This window comes from Dipodomys ordii, unplaced genomic scaffold (genome assembly GCF_000151885.1).
Source record: "Dipodomys ordii isolate 6190 unplaced genomic scaffold, Dord_2.0 Scaffold41, whole genome shotgun sequence".
NCBI lineage: Eukaryota > Metazoa > Chordata > Mammalia > Rodentia > Heteromyidae > Dipodomys > Dipodomys ordii.
This window is the reverse complement of record NW_012267257.1, coordinates 10369520-10386373: the sequence shown is the minus strand read 5'-3', so window position 1 is coordinate 10386373 and position 16854 is coordinate 10369520. Positions and strand designations below refer to the sequence as shown.

At 43.9% G+C, this 16854-nt stretch overlaps 1 protein-coding gene across 1 annotated transcript in view; it reads left to right on the top strand.

Annotated features, from left to right (window-relative positions):
• The window catches only part of Egflam (EGF-like, fibronectin type III and laminin G domains), a 166493-nt gene that overhangs the window by 85470 nt on the left and 64169 nt on the right, over positions 1-16854 (top strand). Inside the window, exon 6 of the mRNA XM_013018520.1 lies at positions 1925-2091. Within this exon, the coding sequence (XP_012873974.1) occupies positions 1925-2091 (167 nt within the window). The remainder of the gene's footprint in view (positions 1-1924; positions 2092-16854) is intronic.

Below are 16854 nucleotides of genomic sequence, written 5' to 3'. Positions count from 1 at the left end.
TAGGTTTAGCTACCAATACAGTCTTCCAGTTAGGCCATTCTCAATGTCTCCAGCTATGTGCTATGTTCCCAATTTTCATATTGTAGGTCTTGTCACCCACAATGCTCTTCTTTCTGTCCTTCACCTAGGACATTCATACAGAGCAATTCTATCCAAGAGAGATGCGGCACAAGCCTACAGAAAAGTTCTTGCTTTATATCTGTGGCATTAAGAAGGCAACAGGAGCTGGGCACCAGAGACTCACACCTGTAATCCTAGCTACTTGGGGGGTCTTAGACCTGAGGATCATGGTTTGAAGCCAGCCTGGACAATAAAGTCTATGAGACTCTTATCTCCAGTTAACCAGCAAAAAGCCAGAAGTGGAGGTATGGCCCAAGTGGTAGAATGCTATTCTTGAGGTAAAAAACCAAGGGACAGCATCCAGGACCTGAGTTTAAGTCCCAGAACTGGTATGCATGTGTGCATGTGCGTGCATACATGCATGCACACATGCACACACACACACACACACACACGTGCAAAAGAAAAGGAAGAAAAAAAGAAACGAGAAGGTAACAGGAAGGAAGTAAAAGGAATGTCAATAATGTATTTTACATCCAAAGTATTATCACTTCAATTTGTATCTTATATGAACGTAAACAATTTCCATTTTCAAATGAGCTAGTTTACATTGATTTTTTTCTTTAAAATCCAGTATATATTTTATATATCTCAATTCAGACTACTCATATTTCAAGAAAGCATGGGTCCATGCAGGTATTGAGTAAGCAGGCAACTGGAGGTTTCAAGCTCCATAAATAAATCAGCTCCTTACATTAGGATAATACATTCTGAGTGTTTGCAGCGGGATGCCAGTCCCTACATGAGAATGTGTATCTCATTACTTACTTTATCCTTCCCCATGTACAAATGTACTAGTGGGAAAACTTAAGAGGTTAAGTAGCAACTTGCAATTCACAGGGCTAGGGTTTGAACTTGGCTCTGTCCAACTCTGGAGCTTCTACGTGTGTGTGTGTGTGTGTGTGTGTGTGTGTGTGTGTGTGTGTACTGTGCATGTGTGTGAGTACTGGGACTAGAACTGAGGGCCTTGTACTAGCTCTTGACTTTCTTGCTCAAGGCTGGTGCTCTACGCCTTGAACCACACATCCACTCCTACCATTTTACTGGTTAATTGGAGATAAGAAGCTTCTGGACTTTCCTGTCCCAGACAGGAAAAGCTATCCCAATAGCTTTGAACCATGATCCTCAGATCTCAGCCTCCTGAGATTTGCAGGTGTGAGCCATCAGTGCTTGTGCTCTTGCTCCTGTGTCTTACTTCCCAATGGAAGCTCTAAGTGAAGCTGCCCCTTCCTCTAAAGATGCCTGGGAATGACAGGTAGCATTCCAGCAGTTGGCATAGATGTACAAATTGTTAAGAGTAAGAACATTCGTGGACAGATTCTTCCTGGGTTTTCCCATGGTAATTCATGCTATCAGTCACCCTGTAAAACTTACATTTGTTTATTTGTGAACAGCTTGTGAATAGAGAGAATCTGTGCTCTCCTGACCTCTCGGGATGGGACTGCCAAGGGGAGGCTTGTTTATGAAACATCTGGAGGGCCTAGTCCTTGAACATGAACTTGCCTGTGGGGGGTCTTTTCATCATAGTTAAGGCTGTGCAAGCAAACTCAGATGTTTTCTAACCAATGCTTACAACTGGCCCTAAAAATGATCTACTTGCTTTCATTGGCAGAGCTTACAGATGATGACCTATGATTTAAAATCAGGACCACTTTCAGATAGGAAATGTTAACTCATTTTTATGAGTATTACTTGCAGAGTTCAAATGCTATTCATTTACACAGCTAGCTAGCTTCCCTTCCCTCTGGTATTTTGAAATTTCTGAACTGCTTTTTTTTCCTTTTTTTTTTTTAAATCAATAAAGACCAGATTTGGACAAGAGTTGGACCATAATCCAGGAGCAGATCCAAATGGACTCCATGGTTATCAAAGGCCTTGCTGCGGATACCAACTACCAGTTTGCTGTGAGGGCCGTGAATGCTTACGGCTCCAGCCCTCGAAGCTGGCCCAGCAATACCATCAGAACCCTTGGTGAGTGCTGTGTCCCTGCCCAGGCTCATGCAGGGCTATGTCTGGCCTTGACTCTCGGCATTCCCTTGCCTGGAGTTTCCTAGTGGCCCACAGAGATACAGTCTGGAATTGGTCAATCTTTCTCTTCCCTGCCTGAAGTTCCCAGACCTTGTGATAGGAACACATCTCATCAGGGACATAGGCTATTTCTGCATCCAGGAGGTCAGTGGAAGGTTATTTTTGCATTATCCTTGGGGAGTTTGGAGTCAGCTTTTGTTCACAATCACAGGGCAAACCACATAGCAACATGATCTGCAGCCTCTCCAGACTCAGTTTTTGAGAATATGAGTTCATGTTGAGTCATAGGAGGAAAAAATCTACCAGCACCCCTGGGTAAAGTGCTAAGAAAGTCTTTGGGGTGCTATCATGTAGGTTGGGGTTCCATCCAACGGGGTATTCCCATGGTGCTCTTCTAGGGACTTGGCTAAACTTGGGCCAGTGTTTATCAGACCACATGAGGATTTTCTTAGAAGTCAGATTATTGTCTCTAGTCTGGAGTTTACCAAGCTGTTATAACATCCAGAACCACACTTCCCTCTGAACACCTTGCCAAGCTCAACCCAGCTTAGAATCTTTACACTTTGGTAGTGAGGTGAAATTTATATAAACTAAAACCTAGTGTAGTGGGAAAATGTCAGAACTAAAATGCCTGATGCTTCTTGGTCGTGAGATGCAGAGAAGCCTCGTTTTGAGAGGTCGAATCAGAAGTCTTTATTAGAAAGCCAGTGATTGCGAGTGGGGCACATTGTTCTCCTCAAAACTTGCAACCTCGAACACATTTAATTCTGTTAGCAAACTGTCCGTGAGGGTACCAGAGTAAAGAAAGAACAGAAAAAGCACCTCAACAAACTAAATCAACTCTAAGGGAGAGCTCAAGAGGGAGGCCATGGTGACCTGAGACATGGCACAAAATGGCACTGAGATGCAGGTGCCCAAACAGGATCACGGTCAGGGGCAGGGGCACAGGGTGCTCCAGAGGTCAAAGAGTGTCCAGAGTTCCGGAGACAGGCCTGGCAGATCCAGTAACCTATTGTCCAAGACTTTGTCCTGCCTCTAGGAATTTAGGCATACCTATCACCTCAGGGTGGAAAGTCTCACCAAGATGCCAAGATGGTGCCAGTTAGACCCAGGATCCATATTTCACTACCTGTTTTCATTTTGGCTCATGAATACCTACAAAGAGCCCTGTTGCTGCACTGTATTCTCTCATGTACCTAACAAAGGAATTCCCATACAGAAGCCTGGTCCCAATAGTTGGCTTCACCTTGGTCTAACACAAAGCCCTATTTTTATTGGTTAGTGGACATGATGAAGCTCCTCCCCTTCCTTCTCAGAAATATTTTATCTGGGTAGAGATTCACAAGTCCTAGAAATTTTGGCCCTTTTGAGAAAGATCCTCATAACATTGAATGAGGTTTCCTTTCTTCGAATTGAATTGTCAGAGTGTGTATTCTCTGTCTTTGTCTCTCGTGTTTGTCTCTACCTTTCTGACTCTGTCTCTTTCTCTGCCAGTCTGCCATTTCCCTCTTATGCAGACTTTAGAAACTAAAACTCCCTAAGCATACCAAGGAATGGAAGTGCTTTCTAGAACAAGTGTTAGCAATTATACTTCAAAGGAAAGCCTCCTTCAATTCTTGCTAAATGAGATCTGTTCTATCAAGTTGAATTTTTGTGATGTAGGCCCCAAATGGGGCAATAACAGCCTTGGATTTACTGTATTTTGAAAGACTTAGTCTCTCTGTATTGTAAACGGAGAGCTCTGTGTTTTATGCCCATCCTTTCCTCCTCATCCCACTGCATTGAGTACCTCTACTCTGCAATCACCTCCATTTATCCTCTCAGTATCCCCTCATTCATGGAGTCAAAAAGGGGGGAAAAAGACAAGCTATAACAACCAATGCTTGCTCTCTCTGACCTTGACCTTGGCTGAGGGAGGGGACACTGGAAATAGGAAGGGTGGACATTTTTTTCTTTTTTTACCTGAAACACTGGTCTGATCTTGGAGTTTTTGATCATTATTTCCCCATTTCTGGATTCTAGTGTTGTGGAGTAAGAGTAATCTATGCAAAAGTGCTTCACTTATGCAACGTTTTATTATAATTGGTCTCTTCTGTGAAGTAGAGTTTCGTCATTTCAAGGTCACTGTGGATAGAGGAGGTAGATGAAGCCAAGCTAATTCTGAGAAAACTCTTCCTTAAGAGAAATCCTTAAATACATATGATTTTGCTGCTTTCAGGCATATATGGTTACTCAAAGTAGAATGGTAAGAGTAGAATTTATTAGGCAATCTATTTTATGCTTATGTAAGAATGTGTTGCAATTGATATTTCAAATACAGTTTTTCTCCTGATCACTCTATTGTCAAGGAAGCCCTTTATTCTATTACACATTCATATTTCTTACTCTGGTATTGGTTTTACACTGTTATTTTGCTTCCAAAATACATTTTTTTCCATGTAGGTAAAATTGCCCAATTACAATGGCATTATTTGAACTATAAGGGATTTGAAATATCAGAGTTGACATTGGGAAAGCTTATGAGGCAGGCCTGTACTAACTGCTTTTCCTATGAAATCTATTTAATGCTCAGAGAAACCTTGTGATAGAGAAATGCTACCCTCTTTTTCACAGCTGAAAACAATGAGTTTTTGAATGGTTATTATTTATTTTGCCAAGACTGATAATTATAAAGATGAGATTAGAAGCTGGGTTTGGCTGACTGCACAGCTACTTTCTCAGTGAGAATTGGATTAAAGTTTTTATTCTTCTAATGCAATATAGCCTGAACTGGTTAAGGGCAACAGTTAAAAGGATAGGGGACAATCCTGGTAGGAGAAGTTATGGCAGCACTGAAGAAGGTCTCCAAGAATTAGTTTCTTTTCTTGATTCTTTCTTTCTTTCCTTTTCATCTTCCTCCTCCTTTTCCTCCTTCTTCATGCTCCATTTCTGGATTTTTAGTGGTTGGTCAGAGATAAGAGTTTTGTGGACTTTCCTGCATGGGCTGGCTTTGAACCATAATCCTCAGATTTCAGCCTCCTGAGTACTAGAATTACAGATATGAACCACTGGTGCCAGGCCTTTTCTTTTGCTTTTAAAGCTTATGGAATATAGACATATATATGTATGTATACACCATAATATGAGTACATATAAGATGAATACATACTATACATACACTATGAGTAAAATAGATATGGGCATGGAAAGTCAAGTCCTATCTATGCAGAAGAGTAGCCCTGGTAGTGTATAGTGTTTTGCAGAAGTAGACTTCATAGGGCCCTTACTCACTTCATCTGGTTTTCTTTTAGCCACTGAGCACCAAGCTTAGCTCAGTCAGGAAGCCTAGAGGCTAACAATAAAGGATAAGACCAGCAAATAGGAGAAAGGTCACTAACGATAATAGAATAGAAATATTAGAAAACTAGAACAAAATATCAAAAATAAGGATGTTACTATTTTTTTCTTTTTCCCAGAGACAAAGGAAAATTTTTAAATGTACATGTGTGATCAACTCTAGGATTATATTAACTTCTCTGGAAATAGAATGCGGACCTACCACCTCAAACTATTTAATTTCTGGTGTTCTATCCTCATGATACAGGCAGAGAAAGAATCCATAAATTCTTTATTACAGCAGATCTACTCTCCTCAGAGCTGTTACCCACAGAAAGTATTCTTTTGGTTCCTAGCAAAAATCATTCTGTTTCCCTGCTTCAGGGCATTGGCACATGCTGTTTTCTCCACTTGAAACTTCCTGCTGGCACATCTATCTGTGGCCATGACCTGTCCCTCCCTTTCACCTTTCAGGCCACAGCTTACCCCAGCATATCTATTTTTCAACCCTGTTACACCTTGCTTTGTTTTTTCCCAGGCATTTTCACTGCCTACAACTATTTTATTGTGTCTGTCTCTTCTCAAGAAGCAGCTTTCTGTGGGAGCAGGGATGGCTTGTTGGATGCTCAATTCTCAACACCCTAGACAATGTCAGCTCTCAGTAACTAGTTATTAAAGACAGGGTGAGCAAATGTGACTTAACCAGCCAAGAACCTTAACCAGCCAAGAATCTTTTATTACTGTGGAGGCTGAGTAACTCTCCACTGATGCTACCTGGGAAATCCAGAGAAGACAGCAGGAGAAGAGGATCCTACAAACTCCCCCAAGCTCAAAGTGGGCAAAAAAAAAAACCCCAGCACTGCAATGGGACAAAATAAGGAACAAGTAAATAGACTGAAACAGGGAGAGACGAAGCAAAAAAGAAAGGAAGGAATGGAAAAAGGAAGTTCAGTGAATTACAATTCAAGACAGTAAGGATGAGAGAAGTTTTTGAGAGCAATTCTGATGTAAAGATTTGCTGATAAGGAAGATAAGGGGGGGTAGGGAGGGAGAGGGGGAAGGAGGAAAGGAGAGAGAGATTTTAACCTATTTTCAAACTAAACCTTCATTTTTCTCCTGTGTTCCTTTTTGATGGTTGAATGAGCTTTAACATTTCTCTTTCTTTTCTTTCCTTCCTTCCTTCCTTCCTTTCCTTTCCTTCCTTCCCTTCCTCGCTTCCTCCCTTCCTCCCTTCCTTCCTTTCTTCTCTTTCCTCCCTTCCTTTCCTTCTCTTTCCTTCCTTCCTTCTTTCTTTTCCTTCTTCCTCCTTCCTTCCTTTTTCCTTCCTTCCTTCCTTCCTTCCTTCCTTCCTTCCTTCCTTCCTTCCTTCCTTCCTTTCCCTCCCTCCCTCTTTCTTTCTTTCTTTTTTCTAAATTCTGGTATTCTAATACTCAAGAGCCAAGAACAAAGCTCAGGGTATAGAGGAAAAAGCCAACAATCTGTTGATGGTGGCAGCGTCAGCCAAGCATCCTCCATTCCTGGGGCACAGAAGGCATGGCATCAGCTTCCTCTCCAACTTGAAGAGCAGTGATGTCCTCACCTGTGTTCCCCATAGGTTTCCTCAAAACGGATCTGAAAAGTTGCAAATGTTTCCTACCAGACATTACTGCATCCATATTAGCAATGAGGAAACTGCTAAGTGACTTTCCTGAGGAGGTCCAAAACAAAGTCCCCGTGGCCCAAACTTGCCCGCCAGATTCTGTTCTACCTAAAGGGATGGGGACAGAACTATAGATGGGATCGCAGGTGCTGACAGAAAGAGGCAGCAGGCTGTGTGGAAGGTGCTGGAGACTGGTGCTAAGTCATGGGTTTTGGGGTGCTTCCAGCAGGCGGTGTGGAAGGTGCTGGAGACTGGTGCTAAGTCATGGGTTTTGGGTGCTTCTGGGTTGATTCCTCTGATGCTATGTGGCTTAGAATGTGCTGTGACCTTCTGTCTTTACGTGTTTCCCCTTTGCTCTCTAAGCCAATTCATTGGCTCCATTCCCACCTGCAAGCCTTCCTTGTGACTAGTGAGTGGTAAAGGAGTGCTGCTGGGGCTATCATCATGACCATGTGCATCTGCCACCCCTCACGTGCTGAAGAGAATATGCAAAAGGACAGGACATTAAAGCCAGGGTCTAAATCTCACAGCAAAACCATGCAAAAGCCAGATTCACAACATTATTTGCATGACAGGAGCAACCAATCGCAGCTGTGGTAGGCTGGTGCGGGAGGTGAAGGGGGTCAGATTCAAGGTAGACATTTGACTGATTTGAGCCAAGTGAGTCTCTCTCAAATCAGTGGAAAAGGAAGTTTCTGAGACTATTGAAGAACTCAGATTTTGAGTTCTCCAACCATCTCTCACAGTTCCCCCATACAACCCCCAAAGATCTGACATCATAATGAGAGCCAGTAGGACAAGAGAAAAAAAATGATATCGAAATAAATGTTAAAGGGCTAGGAATGTGGCACTCTATTGAGTGCTTGTCTAGCATGCATGAAGCCCTGGGTTCGATTCCTCAGGACCACATAAACAGAAAAAGCCAGAGGTGGCACCATGGCTCAAGTGGTAGAATGCTAGCCTTGAGCACCAAGAGACTTAGGGACAGTGCTCAGGCCCTGAGCTCAAGCCCTAGGACAAAAAGACAGAGAGAGAGAGAGAGAGAGAGAGAGAGAGATGGAGGGAGGGAGGGAGGGAGGGAGGGAGGGAAGGAGGGAGGGAAGGAAGGAAAGAGGGACTCATGGCCTAGGGACAAATCCGATAACCATTAAGCACTCCCTTTTCTGGTGAGCATCTTTCTGATTGTGACTAGGTCCCCCTGTAGGTCTCCTGCAAGTGGTGAACTTACTGCTCTGATGAACAGGTCTGATTCTCCAGGTGTTTGAACTGGCATCTCTGGGCTTCTACATCAGGCTCCTGAAGTGGGGCGGTGGGCATCTGCCCCGGTGAGGGGAAGCCCCTGCCATTCTTGGCAGAGTCTGGTAGAGTGGTACCCTGAGTCCTTGACCTCTCTTCCTGAGCAGCAACTGCCTCTACCTTCAAACGGAGGCTTCCTTATCTTGTCTCTCTTCTCCCTGAAGTTGCACCTGCTGACTCCATTATTCCTTCTTATCACCTCCTGTGTTTGGAAAAGAAGCCTGCCTACCTCACGCACAGCTCTTCTTACCTCCACCTCCCCAGACACTCTCAGCATTTTCCCTATTGTCCTCCCTCTGTTTCTAGTCTCCTTTCTCCCTTTCTTCAGTCTTTTGTTTGTTTGTGTAAGCATTATGCCCACCTTTAGTCCTCAGCTCCTCCCAGACCTGAGCTCCTCTCAGCCCTGGAGTTCCCGCCATACAGCTGGTCCCTCCTTCTCTTGGCCCAGACCCACCTGAACTCCGATCTACCTCACTTCCTAGCCCAGACCCTGCTGCTACCTGGATAGCGGAGGCTGCCATGTGCTCCCGCTCTGTGGGAAATATGGCTCCTCTTCTAAACTTTGTAATAATCTTTCTCCTGTGCCTACCTGCCCCTGCGTGGTCCCCTGGGATGGATGTGATGGATCATTTGTTTTTGCCAGTCATAGGGCTTGAACTCAGCACCTAGGCACTGTCCCTGAGCTTCTTTTGCTCAAGTCTAGCACCCTACCACTTGAGCCACAGAGCCACCTTCAGCTTTTCTGTTTATGTGATACTGAGAAACCCAACCCAAGACTTTATGCATGCTAGGCAAGCACTCTCCCACTAAGCCACATTCCCATCCCTGTTCAGTTTTGGGTTTGGATAGTTAATTAGAGATAAGAGTCTGCAGACTTTCATGCCCCACCTGGCTGTGAACTGTGATCCTCAGGTCTCAGCCTCCTGAGTAGCTAGGAGCCACTGGTGCCTGGCCTGTGAGACCCTGTTTAAGAGTGCCGGGGATATGGCTCAGTGATAGAGCACATGCTTAGGATGAGTCTTGGATTCAATCTTTAACACCACACAGTAAATGCTGGACTGTGAGGAGGGTGAAGTGGGATTCCACCCCTCCGTGACTCAGGAGAGAGGGCCAGCTTCCCTGGCTGTGTCTAGGGAAGAGACCCTTCAAGCACCTCCTGGATGTGTGACTTAAGACAAGAGGAGCAAGTGAGGCAGAGTCCTGGCGCAGGGTTTCCTCTACTACCTGGGGCCTGGATGTGGGCCTATAAGGAAAGTCCCCAAGGAGCCAGGCCTGGGCTCGAATGATGGGTTCTTCTGCCTTGGACCAGCTTCAGGCCTTTTGTCCTGGTGAACTAGGCTGGCTGGCGGACCCTGGGGGACCCAAGTCAGTGTTCTGGAGACAAAGCCCAGGAGTGGAGTGGGAGTGAGATCTGGTTCAGATCCCAGACAGGCAACTCACCGCTGCTGACCTTGGCCAGGAACTGAGGTCCTCTAGCCTCACTTTCCTCATCTGTGCAGAGGCCATCGACCCACAAAGCTTTAGCTGTCTGAAGGGCACCGAGGGGCCTGGAGAGTGGCTCACCCTCCCTCTTTGGAGATGCAGGCAGGGCACCAGTCAGCACAGGGTTGCTGTGTGAGCCAGGTGACACCGAGAGCTTGTCTGTTTAGCCTGATCAACAATCCCACCTTTTGCTTTTGGTTTTGCTTTTTTATGCCTTTTGGGCTGGTGCTGGGGCTTGAACTCAGGGCTGAGACACCGCCCCTTAGCTTTTTTACTGAGGCTATGCACTGCACTTGAGCCACAGTTTCACTTCTGGATTTCTCTGCTGGCTACTTAGGAATAAGCTTCTGATGGACTTTCCCTGTCAGGCTGGCTTCTAAGCCATCCTTAAATCTCAGCCTCCTAAGTATCTAGGATTGAAAGGCAGGAATGGACTGAATTTTTAAAGTACAATGACTGTACAATGGAGACCGAGGCGGGTCCTGAATTTCTAACTGAGGCGGCTACAGAGATGGACGAGGTGGCAGGCCCATCATGGGAAAAGAAATCTTAAAGGAAGAAGTGTTCAAGGTGGAGGAGGGGCAGACAGATGGTAGATGGTGAAATTTTGGACTTATTCAGTTCCCAGAGACCACAGAGAGTTGGGAATTAGAGCCTAAAGCTCAAGACTGGGATCCAAATGGGCTTTAAGGTCTAATGAGATCTTCTAGGGCTGTGGTTTTTGAAGTCTGCCCTCCTTCCCCGCCCCCCCCTCCCCCAGCTAAGGGTTTCCTTTGGAAGGTCCTTAGAAATGTAAATTGTCAGCCACCCCACTCCTGACTGGCTGCAAAGCCTTTAGGTTGGTCTCAGCAATCTGATTAAAATGTCCAGCCCTTTCCCCACTGAGATTGGTGCATTCTCTACTTTGAAAACAGCTGTACTGGGGAAAGCTTTTGAAGTTGGGGGTTGGGGGAAGTAGGGACTGGTAGAGTGGAGCCTGGCAGGAGTTGTGAAATACCTCATCTATCCCAGAGTCACATTTTTCTGTGAAAAATCTCTCAATGGAGGCACCAGGCTTTGCCTTGTTTATTTGTTTTTACTATTATTGGAAGCTTTTCAAATCTTTGTTCTGTTACAGAAACTTTTTTTAACTTTTTAACTTTTTTAATTTTTTGGTGCCAGTACTGGAGCTTGAATTCATGGCCTGGACGTTGTCCCTTAGCCTTTTCATTCAAGGTTTGAGCCCTACCACTTGAGCTTGTGCTACAGCTTTACTTTTGGTGGTTACTTGGAGATGAGTCTCACAAACTCACAGACTTTCCTGCCCTCAGATCTCAGCCTCCTGAGCAGCTAGGATTACAGGTGTGAGTCACAGGCACCTGGCTTCATTGCTGAACTTTTTTTTTTTTTTGCCAGTCTTGGGGCTTGAACTCAGGGCCTAGGTTCTGTCCCTGAGCCTCTCTGTGCTTGAGTCTAGCGCTCTACCATTTGAGCCACAGTGTCACTTCCAGATATTTCTGAGTAGTTTATTGTAGATAGTCTCACAGACTTTCCTGCCCAGGCTGGCTTTGAACCATGATCCTCAGGTCTCACCCCTGAGTAGCTAGGATTACAGGCATGAGCCACCAGTGCCCGACTCAATTCTGAAACTGTATAATTAAAATAACTTGTGTTTTAATTGAAAAAAATAAAGAATACTAGAATTTAGAAACCTAAGTCTGGGGCTGGGAAGGTGGCTCGGTGGTAGAGCACTTGCCTTGCATGCATAAGGCCCTGGGTTCCATTCCTCAGTACCACATAAGCAGAAAATGCCGGAAGTGGCGCTGTGGCTCACATGGTAGAGTGCTAGCCTTGAGCTGAAGAGCTGAGGGACAGCTCCTAGGGCCAGAGTTCAGGCCTCGTGACCAACAAAAAGAAAAAAAGAAAAGAAAAAAGAAACACAAATCCAAGAAAACACAAGAAGTCGAGGAATGGAAGAAGCTGTACTTACTAGGTCAAATCAAAGCATTAATTTGGCACTGGTGGCTCAGTGCTGAGACTTGAGGACTCTGGTTTGAAAACCAGCCCAGGCAGGAAAGTCTGTGAGACTCTACCTTCTTCAGAGTTAACTATTTATTTAGACAGAGGTCAGTAAATTTTTCTGTAAAGGACAAGATAGTAAATATTTTAGAGTTTTCCAGGCCAGCTCTGCTCTAGTCTAAAAATAGCCATAGAGAATACATAAAATGATATGCCTGTGTTCTAAGAAAAGTTAATTTATGGACACTGAAATCTGAATTTCTGATCATGTTCACATGTCACCAAAACCAGAAAATTCGCTTTAAGCCTTTTCTCCTACCATCTAGAAATGTGAACATTGTTGTCATCCTCTGTATAGAAACAAGCGGGCTATGGCTTGCTGACTTCTTACCAGCCTGCTGGGGTAAGTACCCCCTTTTCCCAACTTTTAAGAGTCTTCTGGAAATTTGGGGAGTCATTTTCAGTAGCAGCTGTATCAAGCTTGGAAGGAATTCATTGATGCATAAAAATGAAATTGTTCCTTTGATAGAGATCACTGTGATTTAATTTTCACATGATTATTCTTAAATAAGATGTGGAGATCCTACAACCCAGCTCTGTTAGAATAGGTTTGTGCTGCTCTATTCTAGACAGGAAGTGAAAGCCAGGAAAGGGATCAGCTAACTTAGTTGGGTTTTCTGAGAAGTTGGAATGGGCCTGTAAATCTAATGAGCTTCAGAGATTTATAAATCTTTACAATGTAAGACGGAGAAAGGGAACCGAAGGAGGACCAAATCATTTGCTTTCCTCATTGCCTAAATCAACCTGCATTTTAAGTGTGCAATTTGTGCATAAACATAGCTGTTAACCACGGTAATCACTCTATTGATTTGCTGATGCCTCCATGTGAGTAAATCTGGCTAACATTCATTTGCACAACTTTATTGGTTCTAAAGGGAATGATTCACTTCCCTGCTTAAATACCTGCATTCTATTAATTGCTCTTCTGAGGCCTTTGAACATGTTGCATTACCATACATTTACTTATAATCAGCACACTGATATTTTACCTCTTCTGGCTAGATGGATGAGACACTAAGCAACTGATAAGAAAATATAACTTTCCAGAGAAGGAATTTACCATGCTCTAATTTCAACCACACAAATCTCTTCAATTGACTATTAAATAGTCCTAGGATATGCAGCCATATATTACTTATTTTAGCTTTAATATTTTGAGGTGGTAAACACAGGCCAAAGAATTCACTGTTTTTTTCCTCCTGTTTTCTCATTTATTTTTCATTTTATTCTTTCTTTCTTTCCTTTCTTCCTTCCTTCCTTCCTTCCCTCCCTCCCTCCTTCTTTCCTTTCTTTTCTTTTCTTTCCTTTTCTTTTCTTTTTTTTCTTTCTTTTCTCTTATTGGTTCTGGGGCTTGAACCTTGGATCTGGGCACTGTCCCTGAACATTTCTGCTCAAGGCTGGCACTCTACCCTTTGAGCCACAGCTCTACTTCCAGCTTTATTAGTGCTTAATTGAAGAGTCTTCTGGACTTTCATGCCTGGACTGCCTTTGAACTTTGAGCCTCAGATCTCAGCCTCCCAAGTGGCTAAGATTACAGGTGTGAGCCACCGGTGCCTGGCTGTTCCTTCTTCATACACATCTTTCCATAGTTGATCTTCTCTGTTCTTTCCTTCAGAGCATTTCTTGCCTTTTGTACAATTTTCCAGTGGGATCATTCTTTCTTAGCCTCTGAATCCCTGAATCACTTAGGTTCTTTGTTAGCCATCAGGCCACAAATGAAGTATAGCAGTGTAGTAGGAAGACCCCCTACTCAGGCAGGCAGGCCCACCTAGTCAACAAAGTTGTTAACAAAGAAGCAACCTTATTGGGAAGGTTTCTACACTGACCAGTCAGGGCCGCAGCACAGGCTCGGGAGCTGATACTGTGACCCCGAGCGGCCCCCATACTTTGGTTTTTAAAGGCAAAATCCATGAGGTCGAGCCTGGTCGCACACAGATGATCAATGGGATCATAACACAAAGGATTGTACAGTCATACCAAAGCACACACAGGTCGCCAATGAAGTTACAATTTGTCTGTAATGGCTATTTAAACCAGCTATCACCTTGGTTTAAAATGACATGCAAATTTAGCGGGTAAGGCAGGGTGTACCTTTTGGTGAGCAAAAGGAGGAGTTTACTGTAAGCACAAGCAAAAGGCGGAATTTACCGTAAGTACTTGGTGTCACCGGTTTGAGTCAGATTACAACCAATCTGTTTTATCGGTCATTCTTTAACTCAACAATCAAGGGTGGTTTGGGTTGTTCAGGGGAGGGGGACCAGATGCATTTTTTTCATTCCAGGAACTAAGCCCATCGAGTCTAAAATCTCTAAAACAAAGGCAACTGGAATCATACCAGGTCCACTTCAGCAGAGAGAAGAGGTGTCTGAGGTCAACTTAACTGTGCCACCCAGACAGACCCATAGGAGGGTTCAGCTGTGCTAGCTGTGTCTGATGAATCACATCTGATTATCCAAGTAAATATGCAACAAATAGGTACCAGAAAGCATCAACTGGGGAAACTAAGATGATTGTTGTTCTTGCAGTCTTGAGTCTGCAGGGCACAAAGGCACATTCAATTGGGTAACTTGAGGCAAGTTGGATAAAGGTTGTTCGCAAAGTTTGGATGGATATTAGGAATCCAAGAGTGAGAAAGGACCAGTATGGGGGAAGACAGGAAGGGCCGTCCAGCAGGAGCTGTGCCCTTCAGGTGTGACATGTGACATCACTCCACAGCAACCTCATAGGTAACAAACACACTGGAGAATAAATACCCTGATGCCTTTTCTTTCCTCTGCCTTGCTCCTGCCAAGATTCCCACTGGGCAGAACACACCTGGCAGCCAGGCATATCAGCCTCTCAGGGCACAGGCCACAGGGCAAAGGAAGAAGGAAGGAACTTGGGCTGGAGGAGCGTCATCTCATAGAATAAGAGAATGAGGCCTGTTAAATAGACTGCAAAAGCACACATTTGGGGGGTTTTGTGTATGTGTGTGTTTGTGTTAGGAAAATGGAGGAGGAAGGAAGGAAACAGGCCAGACTTGATCTTCCACAGGCCAGGACTGTTTATTGGAGAACAGCAAAGGGCAGCAACCTTCCCACAGTATCTGAGGTTGTGTAAGGAGGTGGATTTGGGATCCGGCTTATATGGATCTTAACAAGGAAACAAAGGAGTTAAAAACAAGGCTGCAGTTACTTGGGAGCTAGGGGCAGGACTTGTGATTAGGTCCAGAGTGGAATGTCTGCCTGAGGTATTAGGGACTTTGGGCCAGGCCTAGGTTGGAGTGACCTGCTTGCGGTCAGGCATGTGGTCAAGCATGTTCATGCGTACCTGGTGTTTTGCTTGGCCTGGGGAAATGAGGTGAGGTTCAGTCCTTCAGTTTGTATGTCCAATTGTGTGTGCTGGTTCTAGGACTTGAACTCAGGGCCCGGGCACTATCCTCAGCTTTTTTGTTTGTTTTTTTCAAGATTAGAATTCTACCATTTGAGCCATAGTTCCACTTCTGGCTTTTTTCATGGTTAACTGGAGATAATTGGATATTTCTGCCAGGGTTGGCTTTGAATGCGATCCTCAGATCTCAGCCTCCTGAATCAGGATTACAGACTTGACACAGTTTTTTTTATTTCTCCTTATCTTTCACTCTTATTAGTTTAGGACACACATGTCTCATCTGTCCTTGTTTATTTAGCCTATTACTTTAAAGGCAGATAATAAGATTTCATGGACAATCTTTATGGATTCAGACTTTAGAAAGTCTCAGAGTTGGAGGAGAACTGCCTCTTGTTTACGGGTTCAGGAAAATGGAGACCAGAATGACTCAGAGCCTTCTGCAGGTCACTTGTTGGCAGATCCTGGTCAACCACCATTTTAGTGATTACCTTTCTATAAACTTGATTCTTAAAATGAGTGGGATTTTTTTCCCCTTAAAAATCAGCCCCCAGGGGTGTTCAGGGAAGAGGGACAATGTGGCTAAAGAAAGGCTGCTAGACGAAGAGTGGGGATCAAGTGGTCAGAGCGTGGGGAGTTGTGTGGTTGGCCCAGGGAGAGCCTTGAGGCTCTTGGAAGCCACTGGTCTTGGCTGTTTCTCAGAAAGATGAGGATTCTGGGTAGACTGAGGAAGATTGGCCGGAGGAGCAAAAATCTTAGTTAAATTTTTTCCCCCAAAATTATTCTATGTTGTTCAGAACCTAGTAAAGGGCCAAGGCCAGACCAGGGGAGCTAAGAATACCTTCACAATAATCCCAAGGCAGAAATTGTTTTCTTGTCTCTAAGTAGAAAATGTTTATAGTGTTCTTCAATGCTTACTAATTGAAAAACATTAGGCAGAATAAAAATATTTTAAAGCACCAAAATGAAAGTGATCTCTAATTTCAGTATCTAGATAGAATGGGTTATTAACATCTTGTTATATAATATCCAGAGCTTTTAAAATTCAGTGATGTGATCAAGGTACATATGTGTCACCAAACATTTCTGTGACACAGAAATACTGTATAAACTTTAAAAATAAATAACTATAGTCTTGTGTCTTTAATTTTAATAATGACAGTGTATGCTATTATGTAAGGGACATCAGGAAATATCCATAGGTTGCTTGATCTATGACAAAGCTGGAGAAGACAAGGTAGGCCTCTGGACAGTGACTTTGCTTAGCATTTAGTTTGTCCAAGTTCACATTTACCCTCTGACACCTGGAGGCAGAGTGGGTCACAGTGTTATTTCTCCCTTATTTCTAGATGCATGGACTAAGGTGTGTAGAACACCAGCCAAACTTAAAATCCAAATCTCTTGCTAACTGCTAACTACTAATTTAACCACTAGCCCATGCTTTGCTGGGTAATCTCTTCCTGAACTCAAAATAAGTCATCTTTAAAGACCTGGCTTTAAGTTCAATTTTTCTGTTGGCATTTTTGGGCATCCCAGCATTTTCCTCACAA